Source organism: Propithecus coquereli, unplaced genomic scaffold (genome assembly GCF_000956105.1).
Source record: "Propithecus coquereli isolate 6110/MARCELLA unplaced genomic scaffold, Pcoq_1.0 Scaffold14, whole genome shotgun sequence".
NCBI lineage: Eukaryota > Metazoa > Chordata > Mammalia > Primates > Indriidae > Propithecus > Propithecus coquereli.
Window position 1 is genome coordinate 13,288,084 of NW_012138302.1, and position 26,980 is coordinate 13,315,063.

Genomic DNA, 26,980 nt, shown 5'->3' on the forward strand with positions numbered 1-26,980 from the left:
ACCGAACCTTGGCGACCCGAGCCAATCGCGAGGCGGCGGGCGATCCCCAAGCTGCTTAGGCGGCGGGCGGCGGGCGCAGAGCTGGCCGAGCGTGGAGCGGGCGGCGGTGACAGGCGGCGAGAGCCTGCAGCCCTCCCCGCGCGGCACGCTGCGGCACCATGGAGCCCGCCGTGTCGCTGGCCGTATGCGCGCTGCTCTTCCTGCTCTGGGTGCGCCTGAAGGGGCTGGAGTTCGTGCTCATCCACCAGCGCTGGGTGTTCGTGTGCCTCTTCCTCCTGCCGCTCTCGCTGATCTTCGACATCTACTACTACGTGCGCGCCTGGGTGGTGTTCAAGCTCAGCAGTGCGCCGCGCCTGCACGAGCAGCGCGTGCGGGACATCCAGAAGCAGGTGAGGGCGCCGGGCGCGCCCGGGGCCCAGAGACGCGGGCTCCGGGAGACGCGGCGGGCGCGTGGATAGCGGTACGCCGGCGGCGAAGGGATGCGCGGTGCAGTGCGGAGCCAGGACTCCACCGAGGAGCTGGCGTTGGAGGGGGATTGGAATGAAACAAAAATGGATGGGAGGGTTCCGGGGAAGGAACAGAATAAGCAAAGGCAGTGGGGAGCAAAACATTGCACTGATGTTTATGGAGTGCCCACTGTGTGCAGGGCACGTGCGGGGCTGTAAGGAATCCTAAGACAGGGGAAGGTGTGCAACGCTCAGGTAACTCTCACCAGACCCAAGTGTTTTGGAGGAGGAAAGGCTTGGGGGGGGGGTGGAACTGGGTCTAGAAATTGGGAAATAGGGTAAATGATTGGGGGAAGGTGTGTCAGGTGAGAGGGAAGGCTGGGAAGGGGGAAAGTGTGGGGATGGGAGGGGGAGAAGGTTGGAAAGTTTGTTTGGAGCTAGGTTGGAGAGGGGCCTCGATGCCAGGTTTGAGTTTGGAGTTTATTTTGTAGCAGCAAGGTGCTTTCGCTGCATTTAGAATAGAGGACTAAAGCGAAAAAGTAGAACCCCAAGGGAAGAGCCTCACAGCCGCTGGTGATGGAGGGCTCACTCCTGGACAAAGGTAGTCGGTCCATCTCCCAGGACCTCTGACATCCTCCCTGGGCCAGCACCCACAGAGCCTGTGACCCTGCTGCAGCTCACAGAGGAGCCTCCTCCACATCCAGATCTGGCACAGGCGTGGGGCAGGGCAGTTTCTTGGCTCCCTCTGCCCTCCTTATGTTCCTGTCTTACGGGCATCAGGTTGCAGAGAGCTTCTGTTCCCTGCAACCACCCTCCAGTAGGTGTAGCAGCCTCCATATTCTGTTTGCTCTGCTCTGGTGCTGCGGGCAAGAGCGGGAAGATGGATGCAGAGAGACATTCTTGTGAGAGAGAAGCCCTTGGGCCTGGTGGGAGCCCTGGGTTTTGCTGGCCACAGTCACACGGCTCCAGAGCCCTGCCTACTCTCCCTGCCCAAATGCACTCTCTTTCCTAGCTCTCTCCACAAGTTCAGATTCTCCACTTACCTGCATGTCTCCTCCATCAGGCTGTGAGCTCCTGGAAGGCAGAGACTGTTATCTGACTCACCTTTGGCCCCGGGGCCTGCTCAAAGCAGCCTAGTGAGTGCTTATCAACCGAAACTAAACCAACTGGCTCACTGTGGGCAGGCAGACAAGGGGCCCCGCTGGACTAGCCCATTGCCCTGACCTGCCATGTGCTGCACCCTGTGCCATTGATGTCCATTATTTCTAATCCTCACAGCAACCCTGGTAGGTCTTGCACCTGTTTTTACAAATGGGAAAAAAATGAGGTTCAAACTGAGTTATGTGCCCAGAATGACGTAGCTGGTAAATGGGGCTAAAGCCCAGGATATCTTAATCTCAGAGTCCAAACTCCAACATCTCTTCTTTCCCATGCTTCTCCCCACCCCCAATCCTGTAGGTCTGGTTCTACAACACCTGGTTTGTTATAGTAGCTGTCTGACCAGTTGCCCCTTTTCTGGGCCCACCTCACCTCTCTTTGGCCTGCAAGTAGTAGTCTTCGAGTACCTGCCCAAAATCTTGATTGGCTCCCATCAGGATCCAGTCCAATCCGTGTTTCAGGCTTCATGGCTTCCACATTCACTTCCTGTGGCCCACCGTCCAGCTTAAATGCAGCACCCCTAATCCACTCTCTCCTACCTCTACGTTTGTATCAAGTCCTGGGGCTACAGAGTAGGGCAGGGGCCAGGCCTGGTTGGTCAGGTAATCCCACCTCTCATCCCTTCACTCCCAGCTCGCAGGAATCCCTTCCTCAATACCTGCCCTCTCCCAGTTCTCTGGCCTCTGCTCATAGGAAAATCCTTCCCCATGTTGAGCTGTTGGGCCAGCTCCAATGCAGCCTCCTCCAGGAGGCCCGACCAGTATTCAGTAGGACTTCTGGTTGCGAGTTAAAGAAGCTAAATTCAAACATGCTTGAGCAAAAGGGGACTTTATTGGTCTGGGTTCTGAAAAGTCCAGTTGTAAAACTGGCCCAGGCATGGCTATATCAGGACCCCCTCTTCCCCATCTCCATCTTTCCATCCATCTGTCATCTCTTCGCTCTGTTCTCTCTGGGTTGACTTCATTCTTGGGAGACTGTCTCCCTGTGGAGGCCCCAGCAGTTTCTGGCTTATATCCAAGCAGCTTAGAAACCCCAGCAAAGAGAGAGTGCCTCTCCTGGAACTGGTGTCATTGCTTGAGTTGGGTCATAGGCCTATCCCTGAACCTGTGGCCAGGAGGATTGAATCAGATCTCAGTCGTGCACCCACCTCCTGGGGTGGGGGAGTAGTATTAGCCTCACTAGACCAAAGGAAGTTGGCATTGTTAGAAGCAGAAGAAAAGGAAGTGGATGGTGGCAGGTCAGAACAACAGATATCTACCTCCCCTGCTCTTATCCATCTCAACAGGAAAGGAGCACTTCCTCCTGTGTTCCTGATGGGCTTGTCATCCCCTGGGCAAATTAGTCTCTGTGTTTTGTGCTCTGGTCACTTACATTAGAGGTTTTGCAAAAGCTGCTCCTTCCATTGGCTTGGTGGTCCTTTCCTGTCCCTTCTCTCCCCCAAGGTGATACATGAATTAACACATGTGAATGCTTAGAACAAGGCTTGGCACATAATAAGCCTCAATAAGTGTCGGCTCTTATTCTGTGGAGTATTACTACAAGCTCATCTATCCTGCCAGGCCTGAAGTCATACAGTCCTGGCTGTGAATCTGGGCTCTGCCATTCACCAGTCGTGTGACATTTGGCAAGTTATTTTGCTTCTGAGTTTTCTCATCTGCAAAAGGGTGTCATCCTAACTCCCTGGGATTGTTTTGAGAATTAAACAGGACAGTGTGCAATAGGTGCCTTGCATGGTGGGGACACCCAGTAAATGGTACATTCTTATCATTGCCATTATTACCATTATAAAACCTTTTCTGAACTTCCCAGTTAGAATTAATGTTTTCAAAACATTTTGATCCTGTATTCTAGTTCTTTCTTCATTCTGCCTTGTGGTATAGCAAGATGTTGGCTTTTCTGCCGGCCTCGCTAACCAGGGAGGTGCCAGAGGGTAGGGCCAGCAGGGCTTTCCATCGTTCCATTCCTCCCAGTCGCTGGACGGAGGCATCCTTCCCAGATCCCTCTCCCTGAAAGCAGAGCTGCAAGCTGCTCTGGGGATCCTGGTGGAGCCAGCTCAGCCTCTGTCCCCTGGTTGCAGGTGCGGGAATGGAAGGAACAGGGCAGCAAGACCTTCATGTGCACGGGGCGCCCTGGCTGGCTCACCGTCTCACTGCGGGTCGGAAAGTACAAGAAGACACACAAAAACATCATGATCAACCTGATGGACATTCTGGAGGTGGACACCAAGAAACAGGTGAGAGCATCACTGTTCCCGGGGTCTGGAGCACTGCCCCTGGTGCAGGTGACTCAGGGAGATGATTTTAGCCAAGGGCATGCCAGAGTGAACAGGACCAAGACCCGTGGTCATCACGTAAGGCTCCGTCCACCATTGCTGTCCTCCAAAGCCTCACAGCCACCAGAGGGAGAGATGGGCCATAGTCCCATCTCACAAGAGGACAAACTGAGAGCTCAGGGGGACCCTTTGGTTGTCTGCAGTTCCACAGGAAGTCAGGGATGGGGAGACCATGGGCAAAAACGAGAGGCAAAAGGAAACCCAGTTACCCTTCCCTGGTAAGGAAACTTGCTGGTGAAAAATGGACTACGAAGGTGGCTGGCAGGTGTGGGCCTTATTACAAGCTTCCTGGAGATCCACTTGTTTAATAGCCTTAGGAATATGCATAGTCTTTGGCCCATCTAGTAATTCTACTTCTCGACACCTGGCGTAAGGAAAAAGGAAATAGGCTTCAATGTAATTAAAGATAGCCAACACAAAGACAGATTATATCACAGCTTTATCTCTAATGAACCCAATAGTCAGGGAGTCATTAAGTATGGTGTATCTGCTTTCTGTCACTGTGAATTAGTTTGGAGCTAGAGTTCTGTATAACTGGAATATACAGTACTCTTTTTTTTGTCTAGCTTCTTTCACTCAGCATAATTATTTTGAGACTCATTCGTGTTGAAGCATGTGTCAATAGTACATTCTGTTTCACTGCTGAGAAGTGTTCCATTGTGTGGATATATCGCAGTTTATCCATTCACCTGCTGATGGACATTTTGGCTGTTTCCAATTTGGGATCTATTACAAACAAAGTGGAACATTTGTGAACAGTTTGTGTGTGGACATATGCTTTCCTCTCTCTTGGGCAAGTACTTAGGAGTGGAATGACTAGATCATATGGTAAGTATACATTTAATTTTTTAAGAAACTGCCAAATTGGTTTTCAAAGTGGTTGTACCATTTTACCCACCAGTAGTATGAGTGTTTTAGTTGTTCCATATCATCATAAACTTGGCATGGTTAGTCTTAGTTCTAGCCATTGCAATAGGTGTGTAGTAGTTTCTCATTGTGGTTTTGATTTGCATTTCCCTAATAACTAATGATTATGCACATTTCGTGTGTATACTTGCCATTCATATATCTGGAAACAAGTCCTTCATCAGATAAATAATTTGCAAATATTTTCTCCCAGTCTGTGTCTTGTCTTTTGAAAACCAAAAGTTCTTAATAAGTCCAACTTACTAATTTCTTCTTTTACACATTGTGTTTTTGATGTCTTATTTAAGAAATCTTTGTCACAAAGGTTTTCTTCTATGTTTTCTTCAAGTTGTTCCTCAGTTCAGCTCACTGAGGCACTGTTCACTTTTAAAATTCTTTTTTCTCTCTCTGTTTCATTTTGGATAGTTTCTGTTGCTATATATTTAAGTTCACTAATCTTTTCTTCTACAATTTCTAATTTGCTGTTAGTCCCATCCAGTGTGTCTTTCGTTTTAGACTTTGTGGTTTTCATTTCTAGAAGTTTGATTTGGGTCTTTTCAATATGTTTTTAATGTCTCTATTTAAATTTTTGAATATATAGAATACAGTTATAACAACTGTTTGATGTTCCTGCTGGCTAATTCTAACATCTGTGTCAATGCTGGTCTGTTTTGTTTGATTGATTTTTCTCTTCATCATGGATCAAATTTTCCTGCCTCTTTGCATGTCTGGTAAACTTTGACTGGATTGTGACATTGTGACATTCTGGCATTTTACCTTGTTGGGTGCTGGGTGTTTTTGTATTCCTGTATTTTTGACTTTTTTTCTAGGAGGCAGCTAAGTTATTTGGAATGGTTTGATCTGTTGAGTCTTGATTCTTTTAGGTGAGACCAGGGCAGCATTTAATCTCAGGTTATTTATTTCCTACTGCTGAGGCAAGAGCATCCTGAGTACTAGAAAAATCATGAGGTTTCTCCAGTCTGACTTATGGGCACTGGCACTATCTCTTGCCTTGTGAGCCCCTGGTGCTATTACCTATTACCTTCTCTGGTGGTTTTTTCCCTGACTTCAGCCTCAGATAATAGCCTCATGTGTATGCACCAACCAGCACTTAATTGAATATTCAAGGGACACCCTTTGCAGTTTGCTCTCTGTGCAACTCTCTCCTCTCCGGTACTCTGTCCTGCAGACTCTACTCACTTTGCTCTTCTGGAGCTTTCATCTCTATCTCCTCAACTCAGGGAGCCCATGGGCTGCACCTGGGTTCCCCTCCTTGCACTGCCTAACTGTAGGTGGTTAGCTGGGCATCCACAGAGCTCACCTTGTTTGTTTCCTGCCTCTCAGGGATCACTCACTTTCACTGCTTATGTCCACAGTGGTGAAAACTCTTGTTTCATATATTTTGTCTGAGGTTTTTTTGTGTTTTTTTTTTTCCATTTCAGGCAGCGGGATAAATCTGGTCCCTGTTGCTCCATCTCAGCTAGAAGTAGAAGCCCATGGGATGGCATATTGATGTGTGCATTAAAAATCATGTTTTCCAAGAATATTTAATGATAAGGGGTGATGGTCATAGTATAGTGTTAAATTTTAAAAAGGCAAGACAGAAAATCATGTGTGTGTTTGAGTGTGTTGTATTAAAACATAGAAAATAGCAATATAGATATATATGAAAAAAACAAAGTAAATGCATTCCATCATTAACACTGGTAACTCTGAAAAACTAGGATGGATGGTTTTTGTTTTCTTCTTCATTTTTGCTATATCTTCCAAGTAAATGAGTATTTCTCCTATAATCTAGAAAAAAATAAACTAAGCATTAAATGTAAAGATACTTGAATGAATGAGGTTAAACACTAGTTAACTCAGAGCTAGAAATTGCATTCACTGTAATTAAAGGCGGGGTAGTATTCTAGAAAGAGCCTGTAAAGACTGTGTAGGAATCCCTGCATTGAGTGTTTGGGAAGGTTTGAGATGACACCGGTGTACAGCAGTCCCCTCCTAGGCCTGGCAGCCTCTTTGTGACCCAGGGTTTCTTTTCTTCTGTCAACAGATTGTCCGTGTGGAGCCCCTGGTGTCCATGGGTCAAGTGACCGCCCTGCTGACCTCCATTGGCTGGACTCTGCCTGTGTTGCCCGAGCTCGATGACCTCACAGTGGGTGAGGACTGCATGTTAATGGGCAGGAGGAGTCAAGTGGTCCTAGGATCAGAGCCCTGGGCTTTGGCCACCTTCCATCTGGTCTAGGAATCACCACTATTCCGTCTGTGACAGAAGTTGCCCTGTCTCTTATTTGCCTGCTCCAGTGGCAGGGTGTTCACTGCCCCTGCTCTGTTTCTGAGCAGCTCAAGTTATTAGACAGCACTTTTCCATCTGTGGCTTGAATCTGCTCCCCTGTGTCCATTGCTCCAATTCTACCCTGGGGAATGCACAGAATAAGTCTAGTCTCTCTTTTCTGCCATAGGATTCGTGGCCCCAAAAGCCTTTTCTTTTCCAAAGGAGATACCTTCAGAACATGACTTTCTGCCACACCATCAACATGCCATTTCATTTAAGTCTTTCTTAAAATAAATGCTTGCAGGTTTCTAGGTTGAGGTGGCCAGAGGTGAGGGTGTGAGCACCCTTGCTGGGGTCTGCCCATCTATCCCCTGCCTCTGACGATGCCCTCCCCATTTAACTCCCTCCTTCTCTCTCCTGCCCTCTAGATCCACAGAGGTGGGAAATCTACCCTCAGTCAACAGCCCCATTTCTGCCAGCCTGTCACGCCTCCCTTGTACTAAGAGGTCCCCCAGCTCCAAGCCACCCCCACCCTGTACCCCACCGCGGTCCCTGGCTAACATGTGTGTCTCTGCAGGGGGCTTGATCATGGGCACAGGCATAGAGTCATCATCTCACAAGTATGGCCTGTTCCAACACATCTGCACCGCCTACGAGCTGGTCCTGGCTGATGGCAGCTTTGTGCGATGCACGCTGGTGAGTTGAGAGATGGGGGACATCCATGCCAGCCTGCTCTGGGCATTAAGGATCCTGGGGTCAGGGAGGTGGCTCCCTGGGGGTGCTTCATTTTAAATACACCTGTTCAGTCTGGGTCTGTATGTGTAATAATTAAAAAAATTTGTGTAGCCCCTTATGTGTGTTTAGGCAATGTCGTAAATGTTTTATATATACTAAGGCATTTGATCCTTCCACAACATTGTGAGGTAGGTACTATTATATACTCATTTTATAGATAGGAAACTACAGCACGGAGAAGTTAATAACTTGCCCTAGGTCACACAGCTAGTAAATCCCACACAGGTTGGACTCTAGTAATCAGGCTCCCAGATCCTTGCCCTTAGCCATTCATTACACCATACTGCCTCTCTAGAGAAAGTCAGGCCTCAGCATCAAAGCTCTTTATATCTTTATTCTGAAAGCTTTTCTCTATTAAAAAATATTATTTTACTTTTTAAATTTTTTGTTAAAAACTAAGACACAAACACACACATTAGCCTAGGCCTACACAGGGTCAGGATCATCAGTATCACTGCCTTCCACCTCCACCTCTTGTCCCACTGGAAGGTCTTCAGGGCAGTAACATGCATGGAGCTGTCATCTCCTATGATAACAATGCCCTTTTCTGGAATGCCACCCAAGGCGCCTGCCTGAGGCTGTTTTACAGTTAACTTTCTTTTTAATAAGAGGGAGTACACTCTAAAATAACTATTAAAAGTACAACATAGTAAATACATCATCCAGCAACATAGTCCTTTATTATCATTATCAAGCATTATGTATTGTATATAATTGCATGGGCAATACTTTTATATGACTAATAATGCAGTAGGTTTGTTTACAATAGCATCACCACACACACGAGTAATTCGTTGTGCTGTGACCTTACGATGGCCACGACATCACGAGGCGATAGGAATTTTTCAGCTCCACTATAACCTTATGAGGCCACCGTCATACACGCGGTTCATCACTGACTAAAATGATATTATGTGGTTGTCGACTCAACTAAGTAACAGGGGCTCTCTAAAAGAAAAGATATTTATTTGGAAATAGAGCATTGTAATGGGAATTCCAGTACCATGGTAAACTGTGTGCATATTCTGGGAAGTGAAAGAAGACAAAGGTTTTTAAAGGAAAAATTAGGAGGATTGCATACTTGTTTTGAGAGAACTGTCCGTGGCTACAAAGATCAATAACAAGGATGATGCCTCCAATCTTGGACAGATGTCCTTGCAGAAGTATTTTTTATGTAAGATTGCGATGGCCTTTGTGCAAGGTTGTGGTTTTTGTAGAGTCTTTCTTGTTAGCACACATGTAAGTGTAGGGAGCGCACTGTCTTCGTGGCCTTCCCGGCTCCATTTATCAGGGTTTTCTTAACATTAACGTGTCCATTTGAGTCTGACAACTTCGCACGGCGCATGACTATAGAAATAAAAGTGATTAACGGGGCAGTTTTGGAAAAATAAAAGACAATTCTACCACCCCATCTGGGACACAAACATTTAAGGCATTTTATCTAAGGAGTGGAGCAGTATGGAACGTTTAAGCAACCTCAGATCTGTCCTGGCTTGTGTAAGGAGCCCCTGGGATGGGAGGGACGGTTTCGTCCTTTTGAAGTAGATATTTCAGAGATCACCACAGTGGCTGCTGTAAACAAACTACTGCACTGCTAGTGATATAAAAGTGTTGCACATACAATTATGTACAGACATAATACTTGGTAATAAAGGACTGTGTTACTGGTTTATGTATTTACTATCCTGTATTTTTAATTATTATTTTAGCGTATACTCTTTCTACTTATTAAAAAAAAAAAAAAAATAGTTAACTGGCCTCACAGAAGAAAGTCCAGGGAGGGACTCCCAGCTTGGGAACTCTGGTCCTGAATGAGAGAGATCTGTGTCAGGAGTGACATCAACTCAGCACCTTTCCCTGAACACGTGCCTGGGCCCTGTCTTCTAAGCAGACAAACATTTGTGCATTATCTCTCTTCTCTGAGGCCCAAGTTCCTGACCTGACCAATGTCAGGAGGAGTAAGTAGGTGTGCAAGGCTGTATGGGAACCTCCTCGAGGAGAGCCGAGCACAGCACGGGTGCCTCGTAATTACTGCCATGATCCGAACAGTGTGATTAGCTGGTGGCCGAGAAGGGGGTTGGTGGATCCAGTTCTGCTATTCCAAAGGCTTCTGCCAGCCTGCTGCAGGGCTTCCCTGCTCCGCTCGCCCGCCCTGCTACATCCACCATGCCCACCACCAAGGGCATGTAGGTTTAGCAGAGACTGCACAGGGCTGTCCTCTTGGTAAAGACAAGACACGGCTGGACATTTTCAAAAAGAGCTTTATTAGAACCAAAGCTTTATTAGAATTAGAATGGCCAAAGGAAAAATCAGCTGTCCATCTCTGAGACAGATGTCAAAACAAGAAAATGATGAAGTTAGATATAGGTTTCTGGAGCCGGAAGAGGTGTTGTAGGAAGAACACTGGAGCTGGGGTTAGATGACCTTGTGTGGACCCCAGTGTGGTTGAGCTGACTTTCTGGGAAGCCTTGGGTGAGTCGTGTTGCCTCTTGGAAACTCACTTTCCTTACCTGTCATAAGGGGTGTTAATGCTCTCCCTGGGCTTTGTAGGGGGTGGGTCCCACAAGCGGATGGACTGGGAAAGGCTTTGTAAATTTAGTAATGGCCCAGAAAGGAGGCCTCTTAATGTTCCCTGGCTACCCTGACTCAGAGTAAGGGTTTAGCTCTTTTTTAGCCTGGCCTTGGACCCCTGCTCCTTAGTCCCCCATCGTGGGTCTTTGGGCAGTGCTGGTCATGGCTTCCTGGGTGGCCTCTGGTTCAGGGGCTGTGCCCAGACGGAAGCGGGACGATGCTCTCTCAGTGAACACCCCTGAGACAGAGGGCAATATTAGGTAAATGTCATGCGGAAGCTGCAGAGAGAAAACTAAAGCCCAGAAAGTACAGTTTGTAAAGTTGATTGCTTGGATTTACACAAGATAGTGACAGATCAGGGATTTAGCCAGGCCCTGGTTCTTTGCTCCCACAACATGGGGTCCATGGCTCCAGCTCTCAACATGTGCCAATTCTGTCGCTCAGACCGAAAACTCAGACCTGTTCTACGCTGTGCCCTGGTCCTGTGGGACCCTGGGCTTCCTGGTGGCCGCCGAGATCCGCATCATCCCTGCTAAGAAGTATGTCAAGCTGCGGTTTGAGCCAGTGCAGGGCCTGGAGACCATCTGTGAAAAATTCACCCAAGAGTCACGGAGGCCGGAGAACGACTTTGTTGAAGGGCTGCTCTACTCCCTGGATGAGGCTGTCATCATGACGGGTGTCATGACAGATGAGGCAGAGCCCAGCAAGGTAGGCCGGGGATGAGGAAGGCCTGGCGGGGGTGGGGAGGGGACTGAGCCCATTCCCCCACCCAGGCCCTGGCAGCCAGCTACTCAAGGCTGCTCCCTGGGCCAGCCCGCCTGGGGTACAGGCAACAGGATCTCCCACCAGAGACGTGGACAGTGATGAAAGCTTCCATTTACTCTGCCCCCGCCACCTGCCAGGGATGCACTGGTCTTTCGATAGGTGTAATCTTTGGTGCTCACAGCAACCCCATTTCATAGACGAGGAACCGAGGCTCCAAGAGCTAATGTAAAACTTCCACGAGGTGATGAAGCCAAGCTCTGAGTAACTGATTTGATGCTTCAGAATCCAGATTGACATTCCTTCCCCTTACACCGTGTAATTTTTAATAGCAGTTTTCCTCCATTTAGAAAGGATCTGTGCTTATAATAAGAGACTTGGAAGGTATAAACAAGTAAAAGAAAGAAAAGCCTCCAGCTGTAAACATGACCCCAGGCCAGCTGTTGCTAATGTGTTTGGTATGCAGTCGGCCCTCCACATCTGTGGGTTCCACATCCGTGGATTCGACCAAGCACAGAGTGAAAATATTCGGTGGGGAGAAATGGATGATTGTGTCTGTGCTGAACATGGATAGACATTTTTTTGCAATTATTTCCTCAACAATACTGTATAACAACCATTGCAGAGCCTATACATTGTATTAGGTATTGTGAGTAATCTAGAGATGACTCAAAGTGTACAGGAGGGTGTGCATAGCTTACATGCAAATACTGTGCCATTTTACGTAAGGGACTGAGCCTCGGATTTGGGGAGGTCAAGGAACCAATCCCCCATGGATCCTAGGGGAAGGCTGTCTATTTCCTGTCTTGTTCTGTGTATAGATTTTTAAGTTTTTAAATTACAAAAGTAGTGCTGGCTCCGTGGCTTAGCTGGTTAAAGCACCTGTCTAGTAAATTGCAAAAGTAGTATATAACAATGTTGAAATACATAAAGAAAAGGTTAAAGTGCATCTCTTTACACCCAGGGTAACCACTTGTAACGGTTTTGTGTGCATCCTTTGAGACTCATTTCTGTGTATGTGTGTACGTGTGTCCACCCTCGTTTCATTCCATCATATCCCACTGTTGCACGTAAATTGGCCTAACTCATCACTTACTGATGAACATTCATGTTGCTTAAATTGTTTTGCTCTAACATCGAAGATTGCATTGAAGATTGATCTCTTCTATCCGTCCTTGCCCTTTTGTACAAACATTTGTGTAGTAGAAAATAGAGTTTCTGACCCAAAGCTTTGAGCACATTAACCATTGATAGATACAACTAAACAGCCCTCCAGGGGAGCCGCACGCACGCCTGCTTGCAGTGGCGGCGTGTGAGAACGCCTTTTCCCCTACGTTCTTGCCAACACTGGATAGTGTCACTCTTTCATTTTTGCCAATCTGATAGGGTTAAAAATAGTATCTCGTTTTATTTTGCAGTTCTTGGATCACTTGTGAGGTTGAGCATCTCTTTGCAGAGTTTTTTGGTTGGTTTGTCTTTAGGTGTGATCGCCTGTTCAAACGTGTCTTTTCTTGTTTAGTGTGACGAGCATTTCTCTATGTTGTTACGTTGCCTCCATAACTATCATTGTTCATGTCCATCTACAGAATATTTATCTCATTGAATGAATGCCCTATCACTGCCCCACAGTTGGAAATTTAAGTTGCTTCTAATTTTTTCATTATTTTAATTAATGGAGCCACTGAATATCTTTTGTCTGTAACTGGAATAATATCTTAAAGTAGAATTAGTATGTCAAAGGATAGACATCTCTTAAGGGTCTTCTCTATACCTATGTACTTAAAACATTTTAAAATTGGAAAGGGCTAGAAAATCATCTGGTACAACCCCCTCTCCATATAAGGAAAAGGGGCCCAGGGAGGGAACGAGACTCCTGAGGACACACAGGTAGGACAGACCAGATTTAAATTCCAGTCTCTGACTCCTGGTTCAGCATCAGATCCCCTGCTCATCAGCCCTTAGAATTTAGCATCATCCACAAATTCTGCGGGACACTGTTGAGTACTGGGGCACAGGGTCCTGGAGCAGTGGTGGCAGCAGCACTGGACACTGAGCCCAAGTACTCTGGCCCTCCCCGGGCCCTGGTTCTGGTTGACCCGAGCCAAAACCTAGTCACTGTGTGTCATCTAGCACCTGGTCACCTAGCAAGGACATCTAGACCAGAGGTCTGCTCCAAGGTGTTCCCTTAGAGGTTGTCAGCCGTAGTAAGGCCAAGGGAGGGTCCCAGGGGAGTCACCAACCCCACTGTACCCAAAGCCACTCTGCTATCATCTGTTTGATATATTCAATGCCACCTAAGTTTATGATTGAGCAGAAGGTTTGTACAGATTTTAAAATGTTTGAACACATGACTTGATTCCCTTATTTCCCAAGGAGAAAACTGAGGCCTAGAGGGCCTTACCCAGAGGCTCTCCTGGCACCAGTGGCAGAGGGGCTGGGCTCCAAGGCCATGGATATTTGCCAGGTGCCCCAAAGAGCAAGACCCTGATACTCAGTGGGAACAGGGCTGGGACAGGAGAGTGGTAGATGCCATAAGATGTGTGGACATTTTATTTTAGGAGCATTTCTTGCAAACATTCCTGTTTGGAACGCTGCTCGGCACTTTGTCCACGTGTGCCAAGCCCTGTGAGGGGCCCTCTGCAGGCACTGGCCACTGGCTCACTGCGACCCTGGGAGGAGGCAGCCTGCCCGCATTGTACAGGGCAGGCCCAGAGACAAGAGGTGGCGCTATCAAGGTGTGAGGGCTGGACTGGAGTTCATTCGGCTACCTGGCCGCCTCACCTGGCACGTGCTCAGGAGAGACACACATCTAGATTCTTTGTCATATCCTGGGCATTTCTGGCACGCATGTCTCCTGATGCAGGTACCACCAAGTCTCACTTTCATTAGGCAGCTGGTGCCAGGGCCAGGTATGCACCAGGCCTCACCTGGGGTTAGATCAGGTTGCCCTGTTTCCTATTGGGTTTCACCTTCCCTCGCATTAGCAGGCAGAGGCCAGTGTGGGGTGTTTTTTGCCCCGCCCCTTACTGTCACGCTGAAACTGATTTGGGTGAACAGGCTCTTTAGCCCCAGTTTCCTCCCTGCAGAGAAGACGACCAGCAGTGTGGTCTCACACAGGAGGGGCTGCAGACAGGCTGCAGGAGGCCAGGGATGGAGGGCAGGGGTCCCTGGATCCAGGGTGGAGCAGGCTAACAAAGGGCTTGGGGCTGGGCCAGCAAGAGGCAGGGCTGTGCCCACTGTGGGGCAGGTGCTGCACCAGGCACCTTCTACATTATCTCCTTTAGTCTTCCCAACACTCCAGGGGAGGGTAGCAATGTCTCCATTTTTCCTGTACAGAACATGAGGCTCAGAGATTCTAAGTAACCAACCTGCCCAAGATCAGCCAAGTGTGTTGTAAGCGGAAAAAGCAAATTGGCAAACTGTATACAGGATGGTCCCATTTTTATAAAAACAGTGTGTGCATGTGTGAGTAATTTCTAATAGGCACAAAAAACTCCCACAAAGTATATATTTTTATTGTCATTTTGCATGTGAAGAGACAGGCTCAGAGAGTGACCTGCCTAAGGTCACAGAGCTAGTGGGGACTGGGCCAAGGTTCGGCCCCAGCCGCCCAACCCCAGAGCCTGTGCTGTTTCCAGGATGCCCCCACCTGTCCCCGGCAGCATCTGCCCAGATTCGTCTTGTGGATGAGAAGCTGAGGCCTGGAGAGGCTAAGTCATCCCAGGGCACACAACACATTGAGTCCTGACTATTTAGGACTGGAGAAGACACCGGCTCGATATAAGATTTGGGCATTGGAGACCAGGGGGTCCAGTGCCAGGGAGGCGTGTGGGTTTATTCTTGTGAGCTTCCTCCAGATGATGCGGGCTGCCAGCGGAAGTGCTATGCCAGAGGGGTGGGAGCTCAGCCCAGGGACAGGAGGGAAAGTGCCGCGGCCTGGCAGCAATGCGGGCCTGGGTGGCAGTGGAGGGATGACCCACACGCGGTGTTTGTGCCAACACTGGCTCATGGAGGGCGGGAGGAAGGGAGGGAGGGAATTCCCCTGCCTGGAGCACGGCACCGTGGCAGACACTTAAACATTTGTGCTCTTGTCTGTCATCGAGGAGCAGCACCGGGCTAGGATGGGGCTGCCGTTTGGCCCTGGCACACCACTTAACCTCTGAGCTTCTGCGCTCTCTGCTAGAAAATACCCACTGGCCTAACCTTACCCAGCTTTCAAGAGCCACAAAGGTGGTGACAGACATGAAAGAGCTTTGAAAAGGCCAGGAGTGCTGAACAGAAGCCGGGTATCACCGTTACGCCCTGATGGCATCGGGCGCTTGTCTGTGGGCTGATGACAATGCCCTCTGTCATTTCAGCTGAATAGCATTGGCAATTACTACAAGCCGTGGTTCTTCAAGCACGTGGAGAATTACCTGAAGACAAACCGAGAGGGCCTGGAGTACATTCCCTTGAGACACTACTACCACCGCCACACGCGCAGCATCTTCTGGGAGCTCCAGGTGAGGCCTGGGTTTCCCGTAGTCCTGGCTCCTCCCGGCCAGCCAGGCAGGGCAGCAGGGCCGTGAACACTGCAGCCGCTCTCCGTCTCCCCCTTAAGGGAAAGGAGTGGCTTTGTCCTGAGAGAACTGGACGCCTTCTTAAGCAGCAACACAGTCGTTTCCTTACCAAGCGTTTGCTTAGTGCTGGGGCGGGAGCCACTGGGTGGGTACTTGTTCTGTCCTTGAGGAAGAGTAGCCACGCCAAGCAGACAGATCCCTGCACTATAAAGGGCATGGGAACCGGAGGAGGAAGTGGCTAGTTCTGCCTAGTGTTCAAGGTAGCAGTCAAGCTTGGCCTTGAAAGGTGAGCAAGAGTTTGCTATTGTCTGTCTGGGGGTGGTGGATGAGTGGGAAGCAGTGACATTTTAAATAGGTGAAGGCGGGAGGAGGATGGTCAAGAAAGACCCCTCAGGAGATGACTTGTGAGCAGGGACCAGAACACTGGGAGGGCAAGCCACACAGAACTCAGGGAGCATGCCCAGGCAGAGGAACGGCCAGAGCCTATGGCTTGAAATGGGCTAATATAAAATCATCATACGATGGTTTGGAGGAATTTAGTACATTCACAATGTTGCACAACTACCACCTCTATCTAGTTCCAAAAAATTTTCATCCCCCTAAAGGAAACCCCATACAGTTAAACAGTAACTCCCCATTCCCCCCTGCTGCACCTGTGGCAGCCACCAGTTTGCTTTCTGTCTCTATGAATTTGCCTATTCTGGATATTTCATATAAATGGAATCATGCAATGTGTGCCTTTTGTGACTGGCTTCTTTCACGTAGCATAATATTTTCATGCATCAATATTTCATTTCTTTTTATGGCTGAATAGCACTCCATTGTATATGTAGACTGAATTTTGTTTTTCCACTCATCTGTTGTCAGACGTGTGGGTTGTTTCAACCTTTTGGCTACTGTGAACGGTCCTGCTATGAACATTTACGTACAAGTATTTGTTTGAATACTTGTTTTCAATTCTTTGGGATATATACCTAGGAGCGGAATTGCTGGGTCATATGCCGCTTCTATGTCTAACTTACTGAGGAACCACCAAACTGGTTTCCACCAGCAGTGTATGAGTCTTCCAGTTTTTCTACATCCTCACCAACACTTGTTATTTTCTGGTTTTTAAATTATTATTATAGCTATCCTAGTGGGTGTGAAGTGGTATCTCACTGTGGTTTTGATTTGCGTTTTCCTAATAACTAATGATGTCGAGCATCTTGTTGCATGCTTGTTAGCCAATTGTATATTTTCTATCAGGAAGTGTCTATTCGAGTCTTTTGCTCCCTTTTTAAATTGGGTTGTTTGCCTTTGTTGTTGAGATGTAAGAGTTCTTTATATATTCCGGATACTAGATCCTTATCAGATACATGATTTGCAAATGTTTTCTCCTATCCTGTATGTTTCTTTTCACTGTCTTGGTAATGTCCTTTGATGCACAAAGGTTTGTAATGTAGATGAAGTCCAGTTTATCTGTTTTCCCTTTTGTTATTTGTGCTTTTAGTGTCATATCTAAGAATCTGTTGCCAAATCCAAGATCTTGAAGATTGACCCCTGTGTTTTCTTCTAAGAGTATTGTGGTTCTAGCTCTTACATTTAGGCTGTTGATCCATTTGGAGTTAATTTTTATGTATGCTGTGAGCTAAGAGTCAAACTCCATTCTTTTGCATAGAGCTATCCAGCTGCCCAGCAGGGCTGTGTATGTTGGAAAACAGCAAGAAGGCTGCTAGCTAGAGCCGTAGAGGGGAATGAGGGCAGACGGCCACCAGAGGCTAGATCTCGTGCCTGTTTGTAGGTCAGGAAGGACTTTATATTTTCTTCTAAGTGGGGCAGGAAGCTGGTGAGGGCTGTGAGCAGGCAAGTGACATGGCCTAACATTTGCTTTAAAAGAATAACTTTGACAGCTAGATGGAGAGTGGGTGGTGGTAGGGGGTGGGCAAGAGTGGAAGAGAGGAGAAAGATTTCTGTTGTCCAAGGCGGCAGCTGTGGAGAAGGAAAGAAGTGTCAGATCTGAGGGATGCTGTGAAGGATGAACCAACCAACAGACATATCCAGACAGATTAGCCGTGGGTGTGATCCTAGGCTCGCGCCCAAGAACGGGGTGAACAGAGGCGCCCTTGGCAGCCGTGGGAGACGTGGGGGAGGGGCCTGGGAAGGGGAATCAGAAGTTTGGTCTGGGACGTGTCAGCTTGAGATGCCTTCCGGACGTCCCGTGGCAGGCAGCTGGCAGACGTGTCAGGACTTCAGGGGAGCAGGAGAGGCTGGGGCTGCACATACAAACATGGGCAGCAGCAGCAGAGAAATGTCATTTAAAGCCATGGAGGTAGATGAGTGAGGGTAGACAGAAAAGAAAAAGGTATGAGCCCAGCCCTGGGACGCCTGCAGGTTAGGGGAAGAGGAGCCAGCTAAAGAGAGGAGAAGATGCCACCAGTCAGAGTGGGGGAGCAAGCCAGGAGAATGCGGCATCCCAGAAGCCACGGGAAGACTGTTTCAAGAAGGAAAATGAACAACTGCATCAAATGCTGCCGAGGGAGATGAGGACAGAGCTCGACCTTGGGTCTTAGCCATGGGAATGTCATCGTTGGCTTTGATCAGCCGGTAAACCCTGACCACAGAGTCGGTGAGAGAACAGGAGACACGGAAGTGAGACAGTGAGAACAAGGCTGAGAGCCTCTCTAGAGGGAAGCAGAGAGGGAGGGCGGTAGTTGGAGGGGGTGTAGGACCAAGAGAAGATACTTTGTTTGTGCGATTATTTTCAGACAGGAGAGATGACAGCATGTTTATATGTCATGAGAAGGACCCAGTGGAGAGGGAGTATTTAGAGGGTGGAGTCTTGAGCAAGGGAGAGAGGCGGCTGCTGTGCCCAGGTGGAGCGCTTGCCTTTTGATGGGGGCGTGGGAGGTCTGTCCGTCGGACAGGAGGGAAGCTGTATAAATGGGTACAGTTGCTGCAAATGGGAGGTGGGGAGTTCTCTTCTGATTTCTCAGTGAACTAGGAAAAAGCAGCAAGGATTTCAGCTGAAATGAGGTGGGAAGGGTGTAAAATTGTGCCTCGGAGAGTGGGAAATGAATGAACTGGGGAAATACCATAGCACTGCCAGGCAGCTCCGGGCCTGCCGAGGATTCGTGATCGTGAATTTACAGCGACACCACCCTGTGGCGGTGGGTTGTCACACACGCAGCTGGGGGAGGGCTGCAGAGCGGGTAGAGGGTTGGCTCTGACCACAGTTGCGGCTGGGCAGTGTGGTGAGTGGGCAGGCTGAGGAACCGAGGGCATGGTTCTGATGAAACCTGAGCCAGCCACGGAGGGGAGGCAGGAGGTGAGGGCTCCCAGGAGCTGGCAAGAGGCTGACAGGGAGGACTGTGCGCCCCAGGGGAGGAAGCACTAAAGTCAGGGTGAGGGGGCATGGTGTTAAAGAGAGTGGGGATGGGCACAGGGCAAACGCCCACCATTAAAACTATAGAGACAATGAATGTGTACAAAAGGACAAAGGGGGCCAGCGGTGCCTCATGCCTGTAATCAGCATTCTGAGAGGCCAAAACGGGAGTATTGCTTGAGATCAGGAGTTCGAGACCAGCCTAAGCAAGAGTGAGACCCCATCTCTACAAAAAAGATGGAAAACTTAGCTGGGCACAGTGGTGTGCACCTGTAGTCCCAGCTACTCAGGAGGCCGAGGCAGGTGAATCAATTAAGCCCCGAAGTTTGGGGGTGCAGTGAGCTATGATGATGCCACTGCATTCTAGCCCAGAAGACAGAGTGAGACCCTGTCTAAAAAAAAAAAAAAAAAAAAGAAAATGATGAAGGAACAAAGGCTAGGTATCGGCAAACCTTTTTAAAGAGCCAAAGGGCAAATATTTTAGATGTCACAAGTCATACAGTCAGTCACAGACTCACCTCTGCCACATGAAACAGCCACGGACAATACATAAATGAACAGGTGTGACCAGAGCTCCAGTAAGACCTTATTTACAAAAACAGGCAGCGGGCCAAATTTGGGCAACAGGCTGGCCTCATGTCGCAAACTGGCTTCCCACCGGCAGGAAGTGCCAGCCGCTGCTCTAAGGGATGACGTGGGAGTCAGTGGCCAAGGGCACGCGAAAGATTAGGTCACAGGAAAATAAAGACAGGAGTTTCAGGAGCGGGAGGCCGAGCATGGGAGGACCATCTCTGTGGGCATGAGGTCACAAATGCTAAACTTGAAGGATGTCTAGGCTGGAGTGAGGGAGCCATGGGTGTGGGTGGTAAGAGGGGTTCCAGCGATCCAGGATCCAGGCAGGGGAACTGGGGTTGTGTTTTGTGACGGGGGAGATCTTGGGTACGTGCTTCAAAGTTGCTGAGGTTGGTTTGTATCCCTGGGGGTAGAACAGAGATAGAGGCAGTAACTCAGGGCCAGGAGGACCCTCCCTCACCTCCGTCTGTCACATTGGCAGGAGGGTTGTCGGGGAGAACATGACCCACTGGAGCAGGCTGCAGGGGACAACCAGGTTCCAGCTGAGAACAGGGAGAGGCACAGCACGTCCAGGGGAGAGTGAGGACGGAGGGGCTTTGCTGAGGTCAGACCCCAAAAGCACAGGGAACCCTGGGAGATCGGGGCAGTGACAGATGGGGTCAGAGTACGAGGTGCTGCGTTGCTGCAGCAGGTTACGAGCACAGGTAACAAGGCACCTGGAAGTCCATGGTGACTAAGAGAAACCGGACATGAGGCATGATGAACCACAGCTCATGGGCTCTCGGGTGGAGGCGCCTGCCCAGTTGTGATGTCGGGAGAGGTCTCAGGTAGAATGTGATGGGTGGTGGTCAGGGTTGCAGGAGCAGGGCATGGAGGTCTCACTGTAGCCGGGGGGCTCTGGGGTTCCCCCATCTCCGATAGTCCTACTTTGGACAATGTCAAGGTGCAGAGCAGGTGGCACGGGCAGTTTTGGCAAAGGCAGAAGACACTATGAGTCCCTCTCCATCCCTGCCAAGAGCAGCAGCAGGCGTGGAGGTGGTTTTGTCAAGAGCAAGGATACGTAAGAGACAGAAAAAGAAAGAGGCACCAGCAAGGGGCCCTGAGAATGAGCATCAGAGAGACAACAGCCGCCAATAACACAGCCACTCCTAAGGGGTGGATGTTGTGCGGGACACGTCACATGCCTTATCTTAATCGTCCCAGCCAGCCTGTGAGGTGGGTACTAGTGTTAGTTCCATTTCCGTTTAGGTTATCCAAACTAAGTAACAACTCAGTAAGAGAGAGAGTATATCTCTATCATAGAGGGTTAAAACAGCTAACATTTGTCACCTCCCAAAATCTAAGAGTCACAGACTTGGGAGTGACCAATTTTGGCCGTCCTGGCTCAGGGTCTGTCCCGTTTGGGCTGGGGGGTGGCCATCTGCAGGCTGCAGGACCTGCCTCCATTCCTCGCCACGTGGGTTCCTTCAGTGTCCCCACAGCAAAGCACTGGCTTCCCCCAGAGCAAGTGAGAGACCAAGGAGAAGTCTGTAGTGCCTTTTGTGACCCTGTCCCAAGTGACACCCATCACTTCCAGCATATTCTCTGTTCGAACTGAGTCTCCAAGTGCAGCCCACACTCAGGGAAGGGGCAATGAGGACCAGCAAAGACTCTAGGGACGTGTTTTAAAACCACTACACAGAGCCAGGATTCAAAATGAGACTTGTCTTATATTTTTGTGCTGTTAAATAAATCCTGGCCTACCCTGCCTTTAGTTAAAGGAAGAGTCTGAAAGAATGGGTGTTTTAAGCCTGTATTTGCATATGGCTCTTTATTCCTGAGTGAGGGAGTAGGGAAGCAATACAGGGAAAAGGACGAGTCACAACAAAACTCTGGAAGCCCTCTGGGGCTGTGTCACCTCAAGGCCAGGGCCACCCGCCCCAGCAGCCATCATTGTGCAATGACCTTGGACGAGGCAGCTCCCTTCTGCCAAGGGCAGTCCTCCCTGCGTGCCAGCCTCCGACGCTCCCCACCGCTGGGGAACAGGCGCCTCTCTGGAGGAGGCATCTGGGCAGAGTGCAGCAGCATCCGCTAGAGTGCAATCGCAGAAGCCAAGACATTTCTAGAAAGGAGGAATAAACAATTTCAAATGCTTGCCTTTTCCCCTGCCCTGCGATAACTCCTCCTCCTCCTGGCAGATGGCCTTATGCCCGGGTTCCCTCTGCCGCACGTGGCCCTTGAACGAACCAAGTGTAACCATGCCTGGGTGCTGAGCCCCTTAACAAGCTGCCTTCTGTCACACCCGTGCCAGGCCTGGCTGTTGCAGTCACATCCCCTCACCAGCTTGGCCAGTCAGCAGCTCATGGGCTCAGGGCCAGCTGCGTGCTTTGCAGGGCCCAGTGCAAAAAGCAGGCAAAAGTGCTGTCGACGGTACTAAATTATAGCGCTTTTTCCGTTCTCCGGTAGTCTCTCTATTGTCAGTTGCAATTTAATGTTCTACCTAAAGAAGAACTAAAAAGCTAAATTATCACTAGCATGAATTTTACTGTTCATTTTTAAAAATGCATACATAAGAGCATTTAACTCCTCATGCATGTATATTCCCTGGTTCCTTTAAGAGTGGTGCATAAAGCTAACCTGACTATTGTTTCCCTTTCTTGCTGCATGCACGTTCTGCCTCTGCTCGCTGGTGAGGGAAGGCAAGAAGAAAGGGACAGGGGGCAGAGTGGCCTCTCCTGCCCTTCCCTTTGCCTCCTTTGCAGTGGAAGTAGTCAGCTAATACAGGGCGTTACCACCAGTGAGGAGGGATGTGAGTGGAGCCCTTGGCATTGGTATTTCTTAGAAGGCTATTGCCCTAGCAGAGCAGAGGTGGCCAGTGGCAGGCTGGACATGGACAAAGGGCAAGGGCAGCTGGACAGCAGGGACCGAGGGGGGAAGAGGCTGCAGGGAGCGCTCTTGGAGTGGCTGGCCTCAGCGTGTGGCAGAGGCAGGGCCAGGAGTAGAGCCAGGGACTCGGGACAAGGTCACCAAGGGACGGAGGATGAGTGACGGGTGGACAGAGGGAAAGCAGAAGGGCAGAGCACATGTTTAATAAAACTGGAATTTTCTGAGGCTAGGACCAGGAAAGAAGTGGTTTCAGCTGATTCATTTGGCTAACTGTTGACTATTTTTAGGGGGAAAAAATGCAAGTGGCTTTTAACCTAGGAGAGGTGATACAGTCTCACTCAGAATGAAAGACAGGCAAAACAAGACTGTCTTTCACCTATCGGAGTGAACTACAGAGATCTAGAAGTTTGATAACACACCGTGCAGGCCAGGGCATAGGGAAACAACCTTCTCCCACGTGTGGGAGAGTATAAAATGGTACAAGCTCTTGAAACAGTATCCGTTAGAATTGCACGCACCATTTGAACCAGAGTTTTCCACGTCTAGGAATTGATCTTACTGACACATACATATTGACAAAGACACAAAGGATATTCATTGGAATAATCTGGAAATAATCTAAATGTCCATCCATACAATGGCGCAGGGGTCAGCAAACATTCTATGGAAAGGCCAGATAGGAAACAGTCCGGGTCTTGTGCACTGTCAGGTCTCTCTAGCAGCCTGAAAGCAGCCACAGACAGTATGTAAAGGAAGACAAAACTGGAGGGCAGGGCAGACTTGGGGACCCCTGCAGCACACGCTGGGCACCCTTGACATGGGAGTGGGAGGAGGTGAGGAGGAGGGGAATGAAGTAGGGCCAGGGAGTGAGGGGAGGCCTAACCTTCATACTGCTGGGATGTCTGCTGTGGTCATGTAGTTTCTCCAGAGGTAACCAAGGAAACAATAAAGCCATGCTGTTTACTGAGCTCCTGTTGTGTGCCCAGCATTGGTGTAGCTGCTGGGATCTAACAGAAGGAAGCAGACAGGCCCCTGCCCTCGTGCGAGTGGAGGAGGAGGGTCACTCAGCCTTCAACGCTTCCGTGTGTGGCGCTGTGGGAGGCCACCCTGGCCCCTAGGCTGACATGGACCCTTTCATGAGCCACCTCTGCCTCTCTTTGTCCCAGCTGTCCCTGTGCTGTAGTGCAGTGGCCTGTGTCTCCCACACCTGAGAGAGCATCTTAAGGACAGAGACCATGTCTCAATTATCTTGGTTCCCCAGCGCCCAGCATAGAACGTGGTACCCGACCTCACAGACACCTTGCCTGGTGTGATGAATGCAGAATGCCCTTGGCTTCAGGGGCTCTGGGAGCTGTGAGAATGGATGCTGGTGACCCTCAGGAAGATGGCGGGACTCGGAGCAGGGAGGGAAGCTGTGCGCCAGGGCCAAAGTCTTCTCTGCTGGAGGGGGCGCCGAGGGCACCCTAGGAAAGCAGCACTGAGGGAGCAGCTCCTCCCTCCTGCAGTTTGGGGCTTGGAAGAGGAAGAATAGCCTCTGCTGGGGGGCGGGGGGGCTTCCAGGGAGACCGAGTCGGGGGAGGCAGGCAAGTGGTCTCACTCTGAGCAAGGGATGCTGTAAACCAACGGGCTCCTCGTCGAACCTGAGGCAGACTTCACCCGCCCCGGCTGTGTGACCTCAGGGAAGCTGCCTAAGTTCTCTGAGTGTCCTCTTCCGTTCAGCAGCATTCATTTCTCAGACATTTATGGAATGGCTGCTCTGCGCCAGCCACTCCGGCCTCAACAACTAGAACAGGCATGACAGATACCTTATCGTTTTGCTCCAGGCCCTGGTCGAGTGCCGTCCATTTGATATCTCATTATCAGGCGCAAATCCCCTTTATGGATAAGGAAACTGAGCTCAGAGAAGTTAAGTAACTAGCCCAAGATCATCACAGACGGTAAACGCCAGAGCTGAGACTCAAACATAGATCCAACTGGTGAAGTCCTAGGTCCCATCGTGCCACCTCCACATAGGGGAACTATACCCTGTCGTGCTCATGCGGGGCACAGAACAAGCACCTAGTCCCCCGCACACGGAGACGTCAGCCCCTGTTGGTTCCTTCTCTCCATCCCCAACCTTGTCTCCCAGGACATCATCCCCTTCGGCAACAACCCGATCTTCCGCTACCTCTTTGGGTGGATGGTACCTCCCAAGATCTCCCTCCTGAAGCTGACCCAGGGCGAGACCCTGCGCAAGCTGTACGAGCAGCACCACGTGGTGCAGGACATGCTGGTGCCCATGAAGTGCCTGCCACGGGCCCTGTACACCTTCCACAATGACATCCACGTGAGCAGGGGCAGGGCAGGGAGGGAGCACCAGGCGCGTTCCCGCGGGATCGACAGTCTTCTCCCCGAACCGCATGACCAACCCTGGGTACACATGCCCTCTGGGCCTCGGTTTTCCCAGCTATAAAACAGGGGCCTTGTCCCTATGCCCACTGAGGCCTCGGCCTGCTCAGCGATGGCCGCAATGGGAGGCGAGTCACAGGGCCCGGTAACGAGCATTCCCGTAACCTGCTCCAACTGCGCCCTTCGGTGTGGTGGAGTCGGGTGTCTCAGCCAGGCTGGGAGGGTGGGGAGTGGAGCTGTGAGCAGCCAGAGGGGTCCCTGGAGAATGCTGCAAACCTCCCTGTGAGTGGGTGAGAGTGGGCCAGCCGTGAGCCTGTCACCTATTAGAGAAAAAGCTCTAATACCCCCTTCCCTGGTCTACCCAGGTGTACCCCATCTGGCTGTGCCCATTCATCCTGCCCAGCCAGCCGGGCCTGGTGCACCCCAAGGGAAATGAGACTGAGCTCTACATCGACATCGGAGCGTACGGGGAGCCACGTGTGAAACACTTTGAAGCCAGGTCCTGCATGAGGCAGTTGGAGAAGTTCGTCCGGAGCGTGCATGGGTGAGTGGCCCAGAGTGTGGTGGGGTCCCTCTGGCTGAGGGTCTCAGGGGAATGAGGCCCGCTCTGGGCTGAGAACCAAGATTCCCAGCCTTGCTCAGGGACCCTGTGGCTGTGGCGGCCTCTGACTCGGGAGGCGAGTGTGGAAGGTGGTCAGGGTAGACCTGCAGGACCTCCTGCCCCTCCTCCCTGCACCCCTCCTCCAGCGAGCACATCAGTGCCCTCCCAGCTGCTCAAGCCGGAAACCTGGGAGTCACCCCCTCTTCCCCACGGTGCAGACGGTGGGTGTGCACTTACATGTGTTCAGGGCTCCTGCCCTAGATCGAACAGCCAAAGCTAAGGAGGGAGGGATTCTGGACTGACAACCACGGAGAGGCCCTGGACAGAATTGCTCAGAAAACAGCCTGGAACCAACTCCTGATGAACTAATGTGGACAAATCTCAGAATAATTGTGCTGAAGGAAGGAAGCCAGGAAAAAAGAATACTGTATGATTCCACTGATAGAAAATTCCAGAAAATACACATGAATCTGTAGTGACAGAAAGCACATCAGTGGTTGCCCAGGGGTGGCAGAGAGACAACAAAGCATCATGAGAAAAGTTTCGGGATGACGGATACAGCCGCCACCTGGACCATGGTGACAGTTCCTTGGTTGCATACATACGTCATGCTTATCCTGTTGTACATTTTAAATATGTGCAGTTTATTGATGCCAATAGAAGATTAAAAGAAAACCTCCCCACCGTCCCATCAGGGGAGGCAGCTCTGTCTCGAGCCGAGCACAGGGGCAGAAGCCGAGCAGTCTGAGCTCTACTCCTGACTCTGCCTCTGCCGCCAAGCCACCTCGCCGCCACCCCAGGTGCCCACCTGCACCACCCGCCTCACCAGGTTGCTAAGGGGATTAAACAAGAAAAGTCCTCCTAAAGCACGTCCTGAGCTGCAAAGCACGCTGCCTGTAGGGGCAGTTGGATTTCTCTCACGCCCCCTCCTGTCCCTGCACCTCCCTGTACCTCCCTGCGTCCTCACCCCCTTCTCTGCCTCTGCAGGTTCCAGATGCTGTATGCTGACTGCTATATGAACCGGGAGGAGTTCTGGGAGATGTTCGATGGCTCCTTGTACCACGAGCTGCGGGAGAAGCTCGGTTGCCAGGACGCCTTCCCCGAGGTGTACGACAAGATCTGCAAGGCCGCCAGGCACTGAGCCAGAGCCGCGTGGAAAGACAGGCATGGGTGGGCGGACAGGCATCGTCCCTTCACTCTGGCTTGGCTGCTTTCCCAGATCCACACTTTCCAAAAGAAACCCCTCCAGAAACCACACCCAGACAGCCCAGCGCCTTCCTCCTGGCATCAGGGGCAGCCCAGTAGGGCGGAAAGAACACGGGATTTAAAGTCCAGTTCCCAGTTTAGCACTTATAAGCTGTGGGACCCTGGGGGAGTCCCTTGAACCCTCT

General features: G+C 50.2%; 1 protein-coding gene across 1 annotated transcript; it reads left to right on the plus strand.

The window, feature by feature from the left end:
• On the plus strand, positions 1-26,980 carry DHCR24 (24-dehydrocholesterol reductase). Its single transcript, XM_012639444.1, has 9 exons — positions 1-389; positions 3,682-3,837; positions 6,893-6,998; positions 7,692-7,810; positions 10,925-11,188; positions 15,601-15,744; positions 24,729-24,926; positions 25,354-25,532; positions 26,577-26,980. Exons 1-9 carry the CDS (start codon positions 159-161, stop codon positions 26,728-26,730), a joined length of 1,551 nt encoding a protein of 516 aa, XP_012494898.1. The 5' UTR covers positions 1-158; the 3' UTR covers positions 26,731-26,980.

What these genes read in the sequence shown, in the direction of transcription:
- DHCR24 (XM_012639444.1), top strand. Translation starts at nt 159, where the DNA reads ATGGAGCCCGCCGTGTCGCTGGCCGTATGCGCGCTGCTCTTCCTGCTC. An exon ending in TGCGGGACATCCAGAAGCAG is followed by an intron (nt 390 to 3,681) that starts GTGAGGGCGCCG and finishes CCCTGGTTGCAG; the next exon opens with GTGCGGGAATGGAAGGAACA. An exon ending in GCTTTGTGCGATGCACGCTG is followed by an intron (nt 7,811 to 10,924) that starts GTGAGTTGAGAG and finishes TCTGTCGCTCAG; the next exon opens with ACCGAAAACTCAGACCTGTT.